Source organism: Cervus canadensis, chromosome 12 (genome assembly GCF_019320065.1).
Source record: "Cervus canadensis isolate Bull #8, Minnesota chromosome 12, ASM1932006v1, whole genome shotgun sequence".
NCBI classification, from domain to species: domain Eukaryota; kingdom Metazoa; phylum Chordata; class Mammalia; order Artiodactyla; family Cervidae; genus Cervus; species Cervus canadensis.
In genome coordinates, this window is record NC_057397.1 from 6,280,540 (window position 1) to 6,292,765 (window position 12,226).

At 45.4% G+C, this 12,226-nt stretch overlaps 1 protein-coding gene across 2 annotated transcripts in view; it reads right to left on the reverse strand.

Annotated features, from left to right (window-relative positions):
- Positions 1-12,226, reverse strand: part of FAM135B (family with sequence similarity 135 member B) — a 248,968-nt gene that overhangs the window by 138,736 nt on the left and 98,006 nt on the right. For both annotated transcript variants that reach the window (XM_043484174.1, XM_043484173.1), the window contains exon 2: positions 9,987-10,082. In XM_043484174.1, the coding sequence (XP_043340109.1) occupies positions 9,987-10,063 (77 nt within the window). In that variant the 5' untranslated portion in view covers positions 10,064-10,082. The remainder of the gene's footprint in view (positions 1-9,986; positions 10,083-12,226) is intronic.

A 12,226-nucleotide genomic window follows, 5' to 3' on the forward strand; every position in this document is an offset into this window, starting at 1 on the left:
AGCACAACACAGCTTATAGGTGGTAAATAAATCCACTGGACCAGGTGACCCAGGGAGTGAATGTAGGAAAGCACTGCCAAATTGATTGGTTAAACCCTGGGCTACTGAAAGAGATGTATTTTAATAATAGATAATAAGAGATGTATTTTAATAATAGATAATAAATATCAAGCACCGTGCACAGTCTTCTGCTATTTATTCCTTGTATTCTGTAAGTACAGCTCAGTCTATGAACACGGGGCCCCTCTTGGGCCCGAGGTATCCATTCATCTTTTCTCCTTCCCTCTTCCTCCTCTGTCTCTAAACACTGGAGTCTAAAGATTTATTTCAGTTGGGGTAGACAGAGACAGGAAGAAATCCCATTTTGGCATGCAAGCCTATGCTTAATCCTTATTGCTCAATCGGTTTTCTCAACACCCTGCCCTAGGAGAGTATTAGGAACTCTCCCAGCTATAAATAAAGGACACTGGTTCAATTTCATTACTGTTTCTTATGGGTCTAGAGCTCACTAAGTCATCTGAAGACAGAAATCAGTGGTGGGATTTGAGCTTTATACAAACCTCAGAAACTACCAATCAACAGGATTTGGAGTGCAAAGAGAAACTTCCTTGTCACAAGGCTCAGTAAATATCCCCTTCATCATCATGACTGGACTCAGAAAAGTAACCTCACCCAATGACTAGGATTCAAATATATGAGTGTCAACTATCTGTCAGGCAGCGCCTGCATTCTCCATGCTTCAGCCAAAGGATGTTGTAACCCAGATTTAAAACATGCCACACTCTCCCCTCCTGTACCATCCTTGGGGCTTCGCTGGTGGCTCAGACGGTAAAGAATCCACCTGCAATGTAGGAGACCCATATTGGCTCCCTGGGTTGGGAAGATCCCCTAGAGAAGGGAATGGCAACCCACTCTAGTATTCCTGCCTGGACAATTTCACAGACAGAGCAGCCTGGTGGGCTACAGTCCATGGGGTTGCAGAGTCAGACACAACTGAGCGACTATCACTTACACATTTTTTTTTTTTCATGCTATCCCTAGAGGAGAAAGTTCAAACACTTTGGTCTGCATTTCCAGACCTGCCCCTCCAGCTAGGAGCCTTCTCTGTGTATCTTCCCCAACCTCAGCAGCATCAGCTCAGACAGGCCATCAAGTGATGGGTGACTGTGCTCATCAGCCCATCAGCCCGATTTTGGCTTGATTACATTGAACAGCAAACCCGCTTTACCATGTCAGCCTTAGGTGGTTGCTCGCTCTCCCCAGCACCTGGGGCAGTTTCCCTCTGCAGGACCAGTTCCCATCCAGATTCGCAGACCATGCACCCACCACACACACCCAAGCAGCTCTGACAAAGGCTCTGTCTGTTTCACCAGGGACCATTTGCACCACAGTTGCATGGGAGGGACACCACACATTTCTTCTTGAGAAGGATGACAACAGAGAAAGTTTTAACGGATAGAAAAGGGGGATGGTGTCACGCACCTGGTAATGTATGTATGACTGATGCAGGGCACCCAAAACTGGTGCTCTGTGACAATCTGGGGGGTGGGGTGGGGAGAGAGGTGGGAGGGGGCTCAGGATGGAGGCAATAGCTGTATGCCTATGGCTGGTTCATGCTGATGTACAGTAAAAACCATCACAATATTGTAAAGTAATCATCCTCCTATTTAAATAAATAAATAAATAAAAAAGAACAACTAGCACATTCTTCAACTGAGGTTCAGTGCAATAAATATTAATCATATAAGACTCAAAAAGAAAAATAAAAGAAAAGGGGGAGGGCAAGAGATCATCTCTGAGGATTCAATTCACTGAAAGATCTTTTGTCTAGGAAGTGTGAATAGATTTGGGTAAGAAAATGCCTCTGGGGCCTGCCAGTCATTGGCCAAGAGGATCTAATTCCCAGTACATCATCCTCTGATTATTCAAGGGAAACAGACAGACAGTGTCGGGCAGCCAGGAAAGGAAGTCTGAGTGACAGTTCCCCCAAAAGTTGTGCTCTGAAGTTGTGGTGTTTGCAGAAGTGGGAGCATTCAAAGAAGTGGAAGTGGGGAGTGTCCGTCGTAACATCTGGACACCTCTGTCTGCTCCAAGTAGGACAAAACATGCCAGTGGGGCAGAAAGCGCATCGTGGACCCAGGTGCAGGCAACCCCAGGAGAAGCCCTTCACTTGGCCGCTTGCTCAAAGTGCAAACCCGAACCAGACCTGGAACTCACGTCAGCCTGTGCTTCCTCCGTGACTTAGGGACAACACTGCATCCTTGCAGAACTGAGGGCTTACGTGAGGCTCTTCATAATGGGCTTCCCTGGTGGCTCAGTGGTGAAAGAATCTTCCCTCAACACAGGAGACCTGGGTTCAATCCCTGGGTTGAATTTTACAGTTTTCAACCCCAAATACATTGTTGTTGACTCCAGTGGGTTGAGACATAAAAGTTTCATGCAGTGGAACTAAAGAGATTTTTTTCAAAGAGAATAGAGAATTTCCCCCTTTCTTGGAACATAGAGCATGCTGATGAGAGTTATGTTCTATCTACATTTAGGAGGAGCTGCAAAGGACCAGCCTTGCAGGGGTGTCTTTTCGTTTTCCCAAAGTTCCCAAACAGTAACTGCAGGGACCTGAGTGTCAGTTCCTGGTTCCTGTGGAGCCACCCAGACACCAGTGATCTGGGAGATTGTTACATCCCTACTGTTCACAAATGCTCCTCTGCTCAGAAGGTAGAGATTTGCCTCATGCCATGAAGACTCTTAATAAATGTTTAATTCCTCGAAGCTTTGCAAATGCCTTCTGCAGAAGTCTAAGAGGAGATGGAACAGGGATCTGGGAGTAAGTGGCGATGGTTAGGCTGACGAGCATGTCCTCATGCCCTCCCTCACCTCACTGGACGATAAAAGCTCTGGATCAATTTACATTCCCACCAACAGGGAAAGTGAGAGTCGCTCAGTCGTGTCCGACTCTTTGTGACCCCATGGACGATACAGTCCATGGAATTCTCCGGGCCAGAATACTGGAGCGGGTAGCCTTTCCCTTCTCCAGGGGATCTTCCCGACCCAGAGATTGAACCCAGGTTTCCTGCATTGCAGGCGGATTCTTTACCAGCTGAGCCACAAGGGAAGCTCAAGAATACTGGAGTGCACAGCCTATCCCTTCTCCAGGGGATCTTCCCACCCCAGGAATCAAACTGGGGTCTGCTGCATTACAGGTGGATTCTTTACCAACTGAGCTATTAGGGAAGCCAACAGCACAAGAGGGTTCCCTTTTTGCCACACACTGTCCAGTGGAATCTAGAAAAATGGTACAGATAAACCTATTTGCAGGGCAGAAATAGAGATGTAGATGTAGAGAATGGGCCCATGGACATGGGAAGCAGAGGAGAGTGGGATGAATTGGGAGAATAAGACTGGCATGTATACACTACCATATATGAAATGGATAGCTAGCGGGAAGCTGTTGTATAAAACTGGGAGTGCGGCTCGGTGCTCTGGAATGACCTAGGTGGGTGGGATGGGGGTTAGGGGTGGGAGACTCAAGAGGGAGGGGATACATGTGTACGCGCAGCTGATTCACTTACTAGTGCAGCAGAAACCAACACAACATCGTAAAGCAACGATACTCTATTTTTTTAAAAGGTACTTGGTCAAAGAGTATTCATCTTCATCAATGTTACCAGAGACTCAGAACCAAGACGGACTTCCCTGGTGGCTCAGCTGGTAAAGAATCCACCTGCAGTGCGGGAGACCTGGGTTTGATGCCTGGGTTGGGAAGATCCCCTGAAGATGGGAAAGGCTACCCACTCCAGTATTCTGGCCCGGAGAATTCCATGGACTGTATAGTCCATGGGGTCGCAAAGAGTCGGACACGACTGAGCGACTTTCACTTCACTTTCACTCGAACCAGGACACATGGGGAAAGTTCTTCATTTTCAGGGTGTACTGTTTATATCATCAAGAGTAAAGTGCTTCCTAATTATTCAAGAACAAAACGTCATGGTAACTTCTGAATAATGAAATGCATTTTAATATGTAAAAAAAAAAGAAGCAAAATGTCCAAAAATAGAGCACTGGTTAAATAAATTATGATAGAGTCATATGACGAATTCTTTGCAGCTGTTAATCGTGTTGTAAAGGGACATACAGGTGATGAAAAATGTTCACCACTTGGAAAGAGAGAAAATAGAGAACAAATTAATATCGCACTTTTTTTTTTTTTTTGGCCAAGCTGCACAGCATGTGGGATCTTACTGCCCTGACCTGGGATCGAACATGCAGCCCCTGCACTAGAAGCACAGAGTCCTAACCACTGGACTACCAGGGAAGTCCAATATTTTGCATTTTTGTAAAGGAAAACACATGTGCATATGAAATAATGTTTGCCCAGTGAAAAAGGAGAGGAAGAGGGATGGAATTCTGATTACAAAAGTGATGACATGTATCATGAAAAGTAAGAAAAAGCACAAGGATGAAAACGTCACCATAATTCTTTCAATAGGCAAAACCGCTTTATATATGTGTGTCTGTGTGTGTCATTAAACGTTTAAAATGAGAAAATGATGAAATACATTTAAAATTGCTTTTGAGCAACATTTGACAACTGATGGGAACAAAAACAGCGCAGTCGAAGGGCTCAATGTCTTACATCTACTCCTCTGACCGAGATGCGCCCAAAGACCCTTCCGGGGAAGAAACATGCTGCAGTCAGCGTATCTCTGGTGACGACAGTGTTTCACCAGCTGTCGACCGGGTCAGCTCCAGCCCTGGCTAACCAGCTAAGGACCATCTGGTGCACATTTCCGTTGTGACCAATGAGAGAGAAAGGCTAGGATGGGCTTAGCCCACCTTGCCAGCACTGCCAAGCCTGGTTCTAACTAGATGCTTTACAAACATCATCTCATGACTTCCTGTGTGTGTGTGGTTATTTATTTTTAATGGAAGGATAACTGCTTCATAGTATCGTGTTGGTTTCTGCCACACATCCACATGAATCAGCCATAGGCATACATAAGATACTGCCAAGCAAAAACTGAGGCCAGAGAGTCAGCGATGCGCCCACGGTGCCCGGCTCATAACAGAAGACGTGGAAGCAAACCTGGGTCTCTGCTGTTCCCGCCACCCCACGTTCATGACCACATGCCCTTTCGTTCCCCTTGAGAGGCCTGAGTGAGCACCACAGTGAGCACAGAACTGAAGGGACCACACTGCCTGCTGGCTTTCTGGTCCACCTCTACTCCTCCTGGAGGCCAATAGGCCCTGTGGGTGGCTCTGAGCTCACAGAGATGTTTCAGTCTCTGCGGGCCAACTCTCAGCCCCCTGGAAGCATCTTTTCTCTACAGATCTGCCGAGCATGTCCTCAGCCAGGGGTTAAGAGGATAAAAGGCCTAGAGCCGTAGGCTTATGAAGTCACAGATTCAAAGTGGAAAAAAATGGGACAGGGTAATTCTTAACAGGAATGTGGATTTGCTAGAAAAGTAATCCGGACGGTCCATCTACATAAGCCCGTGGCTATCTGACGTCTGTTCCCTCTCCATAGGAATAATTTTTTTTTAATGCCATTTCATGGGGAAAGAGAGATCAAATTTTTATTAAAATAATATGATGGAATTTCACAGAAAGAAGGACAGTTAAAGATCACTGAGTCTTATCTACTCTCCTTGTGCTAGATGGAACCCTTGGCTGCAAGTGATAGAAGTCCCAAATCAAACCACATGTGATCCCTACTCCCTATCTGAAGGTGGGAAGGACTGAAAAGGACGGCAACACATTTTAATAAGAGAAGAGACGAGAAGGGTTGTTTCTGACAGAATCAGACAAATCAATTAACCGATCTCTGGTAAGCAAAGATAATTGCATTTCTGAGTCTATTAAGGCACATCAGGGCTAGTTAGCTGATTTCACAGGGAGTTTAGCTGTCACTGGGCATCAGGCACAACGGGAAATGTCAGGGCAGCAACACAAGATGGCATTTTCTTTCAGGAGCCTCTTGACTTAGGAGTGAACCGTTTTCACTTCGGCAGAGATGAGGCAAGTGAGTTTCTGCAGGGGGGATTTCGACCCTAATATTTCTACAAGTGTTTGGCCTTACACATCAGATCCTGATTATAGGTCCTTTTTGTGCAACTCTTCTGTGGGCAGGACAAAATTTACATGTAAAATCATCTAAAACTTCTGAGCAGAAAAATCTTCTAAATGACATTGTAAAGAAGGAATGGAGGAAAGACAGGAAATGAAGCTGAATATCAAGTGATGAAAACCTTCACATAGATTATAATCATGTGTGAGTGAGTGAATGACAGAATAAAACATAAAAGATACTCTTTAGAAGCAGGGGGAAAGAGGATTCACAAAAACTGGGCTGAAGAGAGAAGGTGAATATCAATCAACATACAGAAATAGTTTGGAGAGGAGGTTATATTTGAGCTGGAGCTTGCAGAGGGTAGAATTGTCAAGGCAGATATTAATATTAAGGAAATGGCAACCCACTCCAGTACTCTTGCCTGGAAAATTCCATGGATGGAGGAGCCTGGTAGGCTACAGTCCATGGGTTCGTAAAGAGTCAGACACAACTGAGCGACTTCACTTTCTTTCTTTCTATAGTTCCTTTTGGAGAAGGAAATGGCAACCCACCCCAGTGTTCTTGCCTGGAGAAACCCATGGACGGAGGGTCCTGGTGGGCTACAGTCTATGGGGCTGCAAAGAGTCAGACACAACTAAGCGACTTCACTTTCTTTCTTTCTATAGTTCCTTTTGGAGAAGGAAATGGCAACCCACCCCAGTGTTCTTGCCTGGAGAAACCCATGGACGGAGGGTCCTGGTGGGCTACAGTCTATGGGGCTGCAAAGAGTCAGACACAACTAAGCGACTTCACTTTCTTTCTTTCTATAGTTCCTTTTGGAGAAGGAAATGGCAACCCACCCCAGTGTTCTTGCCTGGAGAAACCCATGGACGGAGGGTCCTGGTGGGCTACAGTCTATGGGGCTGCAAAGAGTCAGACACGACTAAGCAACTAACACACAGGGTCTGAGCGCAGACAATAACATAGAAGAAGTTTAGGATCAACCCACTGAGAGTCTGAGCACTGGGCTGAGAGAGAGCAGAAGGAAGCTGGGGGATTTTTAAACAGGGAAGCAAGATGGTAACATCAACCTTTTGGGATAATAACTCCACTAACAATGTGAAGGACAGACTGGAAGCCAGGATTCACAGGTAGAAGGGACCATTTAGATAGCCTCTACTCTATACCAGTTGCCATGCTAGCTGTTTGCTCTGCATATATTAATTAATGCAATTAGCACCCTACCTGATCAGATTACCTCACAAGATGGACTTTGTCATTACCATTTTAGAATGATAGCTGCCTCATGTTGTCAGAGCCTATACATCGCAGAGCCTGACTTCAAAGCCAGGTCTGACCCACCGCCAGGCTCCCCAGCGCCTCCCCACCCTGCCTTTTTATCAGGATGAGGCTTACTACCAAGCACAGAGGTGACCATTCATGAAGCCTTTGACTGGTTTCAGGAGATGCTCTTTGAGAATTCGCCTTAGCCCTTAGCCCTAAATCCTTGAGCTCACCTCAGTATAAGCTTCGGGTAAATGCAAGTTGATTGCTTGTTCAACATCACCAAAAAGCAGTATACATTCTGGAACTAGAAAAAACTAATGATAAACATAAAAGTGCTGTAAGCAAGTAACTCCCTGATCAGGATACATCCCCGTTCAGTATTCTCAGTTCTGTATCCATGTGATTTCAACACAGCATCTCACACAACACAGCATCTCACAGCAATCAAGAGTAGGGGAGGTGGCTGGGACCTCCCTGGTGCTCCAGTGGCTAAGACCCCAGGCTCCCAATGCAGGGGCCTAGGTCTGATCCCTGGTCAGGGAACTAGATCCCACATGCCACAACTAAAGATCCTACTTGTTCTAACACCTAGTGCAACCAAATATATATTTTTTTAAAAAAAGAGGGTTGTCTATCTTGGCAGACAGGGTAAATGAACTGGCATATCTGGACAGAGGCTCAATAAGCCTCTCATTAACTGGAGAAACCAAGTGGAACACAGATGACCACAGTCAAACACAGTTCAAAGAAGGACAAGTTCCTGCTTCTCCAAGCCCCAGCTCTATTCTCTCCCATCCAAGGACAGAATGGAGCACACATCCCCAAAGCCCACTTTCTCTCTCTTTGACGACATCAAGAGATCATCCACCATCTTTCACACAGGCCCCCACTGCGCCCGCAAGGTCTGGATGGCAGGCATCACATCCCCATGGAGTGCTGCTAGGAAAGTAATTACATTTCACATACACAGGGTGCCTGTGAGGTTCAGAGCAGAAAAATCCTTAGCCCTTGAACTCCAGGGGTCACGCCTGTCAGGAACTGCCCCGGCAGAGGCAGAATCCTGGCGAGCATCAGGCCCAGCCTGCCCACAGCTCCCTGCTCGCAGAATCTGGGGGGGGAGCTGGGGACCATCTGCATCCAGGTCTTCCTGGAGCTGGGACCTCAGGGGTCTCAGAGCTCCTGCCATCCCCCCAAGAAGTCTAATGGACGTCTTCCAAAAGTTGCCCTGGCCTGTTCCTGAATGTAGCTAAACTGAAACCCACTCTCAAGCAACTCTGATCATATAATTATGCCCCCATCCACACTGAAGTGTGCCTAGACTTCCACACTCCTTGACTCCATGAAATGGAAGCATTAAGAGCTGAAAGAAAGCTGTGAGAGTCTTCCTTGCTCTGGGAGATGAGATGGACCAGTGGTCTCCAAGCATTCAGGATTGGCATATTTACCCATAAAAATATTTTCAGGCATGCAGCCCCAATATATGTGTGTTTATTTATAAATCATATGCATGTACAGTTCTACTCATAAATGGTATGTGTTATAAACGTAAGAAAGGTATTTAAAAGATAAGAAATGTGATAATTCAAAGTTTAAAAATAATTATTTTATGTGTTAATGGAACACATAACTTTCTGTAACATACACAGTAATCAAAATATATATAACATATATGACATAGATATACAGTGGTAAGTATACATACAATGATATACAATAATAAAAATCACATGTATTATATATTAAAATATACATATGAAAATGTAGAAAAGTTCTGGTTTTAATTCAGCCCAATTCAATATTAGACTTTAGCAGTGAACATGGCTAAATAAGATGCCTCCCCAAACCATGTAGATATGGAAAGAAGAGTACCACAGACTTACTGGATAACTCATGAGTTCCATATGCATTTTCAACCAGTGTTACCACCCGCACGGAGCTCTCTTTGTGCCCTGGATGTGCCATTTTGAAATGTCTTGCTAACAATAATGATTTCACACAAGCTTCAGTCAATATCTGAAAGTCAATATACAGCTCAGATGGGGTGCATTATTAATAATTAGGGTTACAAATCCATATATAAGTTCACATTTCTCAGTCTACTGAGTGTTGGCTCTGATGAACTGGTGGTCACTCTTTGTCAGCGTGAGATTCAAATGCCAAAGTCAGAGTACATCCTCAAAAAGTGAACCCAGCTGTATTTTAATTGTGTATTTTTAAAAGACATTGTAAATTCTCAGTTCTGAGTGAACTGGGTACAGGTGTATGATATGTGGTTTGGTGAGCTGGCCTCTACAAATATTGATCCTACAGACATCTTTTTATCAGAGTTACACAGGCAAGCTTCATTTCCAATAAATTCACCTTCTTTGAATGCTGACTGACAGATTTAATGGGAAGAGCGAGTAGGTAGGGGTGCAGGAGGAAGAGAGAAATTAGCATTTTCTGGTCTTTGTCAACTTATGGCTCATTTTCAAATGCACTAAAAGTCTGGGCTTTCCACTTGGCAGGGAAAAAATCATACAAATTCTTCCCTCGTGAATCCAAAATTCCCTCTGACCTCTCCTCACCACCATCATCTCCTGCCAGAGGAAAAACAAAACAAGAGAAACGAACAAACGATATAAAGAAGCACAATTAGTGAAAGCATACTCACCCTCTCTGAAACAGATCCACATTATAAAATTTATGTAGCTCTACAGAAAACTCAACCGTTCCTTGTACTTCAGACATGATCTTCTTGGTTCATTACCTAAAAAAAACAAGAGGAAATGAAGAGGTTGAGGTCTCATCAGCCAAACACAGACAGCCTGGGCTTCTACAACTGGACCCCAAGCAGCACTGATGTAGACGGACAAGAGCATCTGGCCAATGGACCATAATGTGTCCATGGATGTCATCACTCAGGGGGGCTCCTTTCAGAAGAAAGACGGAGAGAGATGAGATGACTTACATGATGCCAAACAGCTCACACTTCCAAGAACTAGGACTCAGACCCAGATACCCTAGTTTCTAAAGCTGGGCTAGTCCCCTGCCCTTCCTTACCTGTCAATGCCTGGAGGCGCTAACATCTGGCTATGGGCACATGCATAATGATCAACAGTGCAACAATCCCTCCTCTACTTGTGTGACCCTGAGTGGGTCACTGAACTTCGCCCAACCTCAGTCTCCTCATCTGTAATGGAAGGGCTGGTAACAGCACAGAAGTCTCATAGATGAAGGGAAGTTAAATAAATGTGCCACAGAGAGAACTTTGCACAGTTCCTTGTTGCTGTGGTTTGGTGCCTAAGTCATGTCTGACTCTTTGCCACCCCAGGGACTGCAGCACACACCAGGCTCCCGAGTCCTTCACTCTCCCCTGGAGTTTGCTCAAACTCATGTCCATTGAGTCGGTGATGCTATCTAACCCTCACATCCTCTGCTGCCCCCTTCTCCTCCTGCCCTCAATCTTTCCCAGCATCAGGGTCTTTTCCAATGTGTTGCCTCTTCCCATCCAAAGTATTAGAGCTTCAGCTTCAGCATCAGTCCTCCCAAGGAACACTCAGACTTGATTTCCTTTAGGATTGACTGGTTTGATCTCCTTGCAGTCCAAGGGAGAGTCCCAGAAGAATGCTGGGATAAAAGTTCTTGCTCCAGATCAGCCAGTCTCTAACCTGAAGTCCCTTTGTGACTTTAGAATGTTCCAGTGGTATGTGCCTTCATCAGCAGCCTCTGTTGACCACCATGTGTAATGGGACAATACAAGCTACCTGGGAAGAAGCTAAAAGGTAATTACTTGAAATTCCTTGCAATTGATCAGGTTCTTGGGGGACTGTTCCTGCTGCCGCTATTTAGTTGCTCAGTTGTGTCGGACTGTTTGTGACCCCATAGACTGTAGCCCACTAGGCTTGTCTGTCCAGGAGATTCTCCAGGCAAGAATATTGGAGTGGGTTGCCATGCCTTTCTCCAGGGGAGCCCCAAGGATCAAACCTGCGTCTCCTGCATTGGCAGGCAGATTCTTTACCACTGAGCCACCTGGGAAGCCTCGAAGAACTTGATCTTTCTAAATAGGTCATAGTAGTAGCTGGTAGGATCTTGGAAAGGGGAGAGAATAAGGAGGGAGTAAGAAGAAATTTGGTCTCTCTTGGCTGGCAAAGGATGATTGGCACCTATGTTTCCTTTCAAAGGCCCCCCTCTCTCTGCCCCCATGTTGCCTGGAGGACCAGACCACCATTGCTGGGGTTCAGAATCCAACCTCACTGCAGGTAATGGGGTCATGCTATGCCAGAACCAAAAATAATAGCACAAGGGATTAACTAGGCTTTAAGACTGAGTAACTAAACAATGACAACAGCTTTGTCTCAGCTCCGGCCAGAGTGCCATCTGGGGCACTGTGTCTGAAGACGCAGGATTCCACATGCCATGTTAAAATGCAGATCTTAGGATCCAAGCACCTGGTTGACCAGATCACCATGCTCTTGCGGGACTACTTCCACACGCAGGTGCAACAGAGCAGGACTCTGTGGGGCTTGCCCCTCCGATCCACCCCCACATCCTCTGCCTGCCTTTTGTCTTCGGAAAATTTTAGTCAAAGATTAAATTTAATCAGAGAACTGGGAAATGGGGAAACCAAGGAAATCAGTCAAAGGAGCCTAAATAATAATCATGCAGTCATTAAGCACAGTCAGGGCCTTTAGTTCTTTCTCAAGGGCTATGGACAATAGTCTGAGCCATATCCTGTGAGCTGTCTTATAGATACTAAAACACCAGGTGGAGAAGTTACCCACATGATGACCAAGACATAACTGCCACAATTCTGAGAACTGGCCACAAAGAAATGGGAACAAACGCACCCCACTAGGAAGCGATTAGGACTATTAACTGTACTAATTAAATATTAATTAGGGAGATTAACTG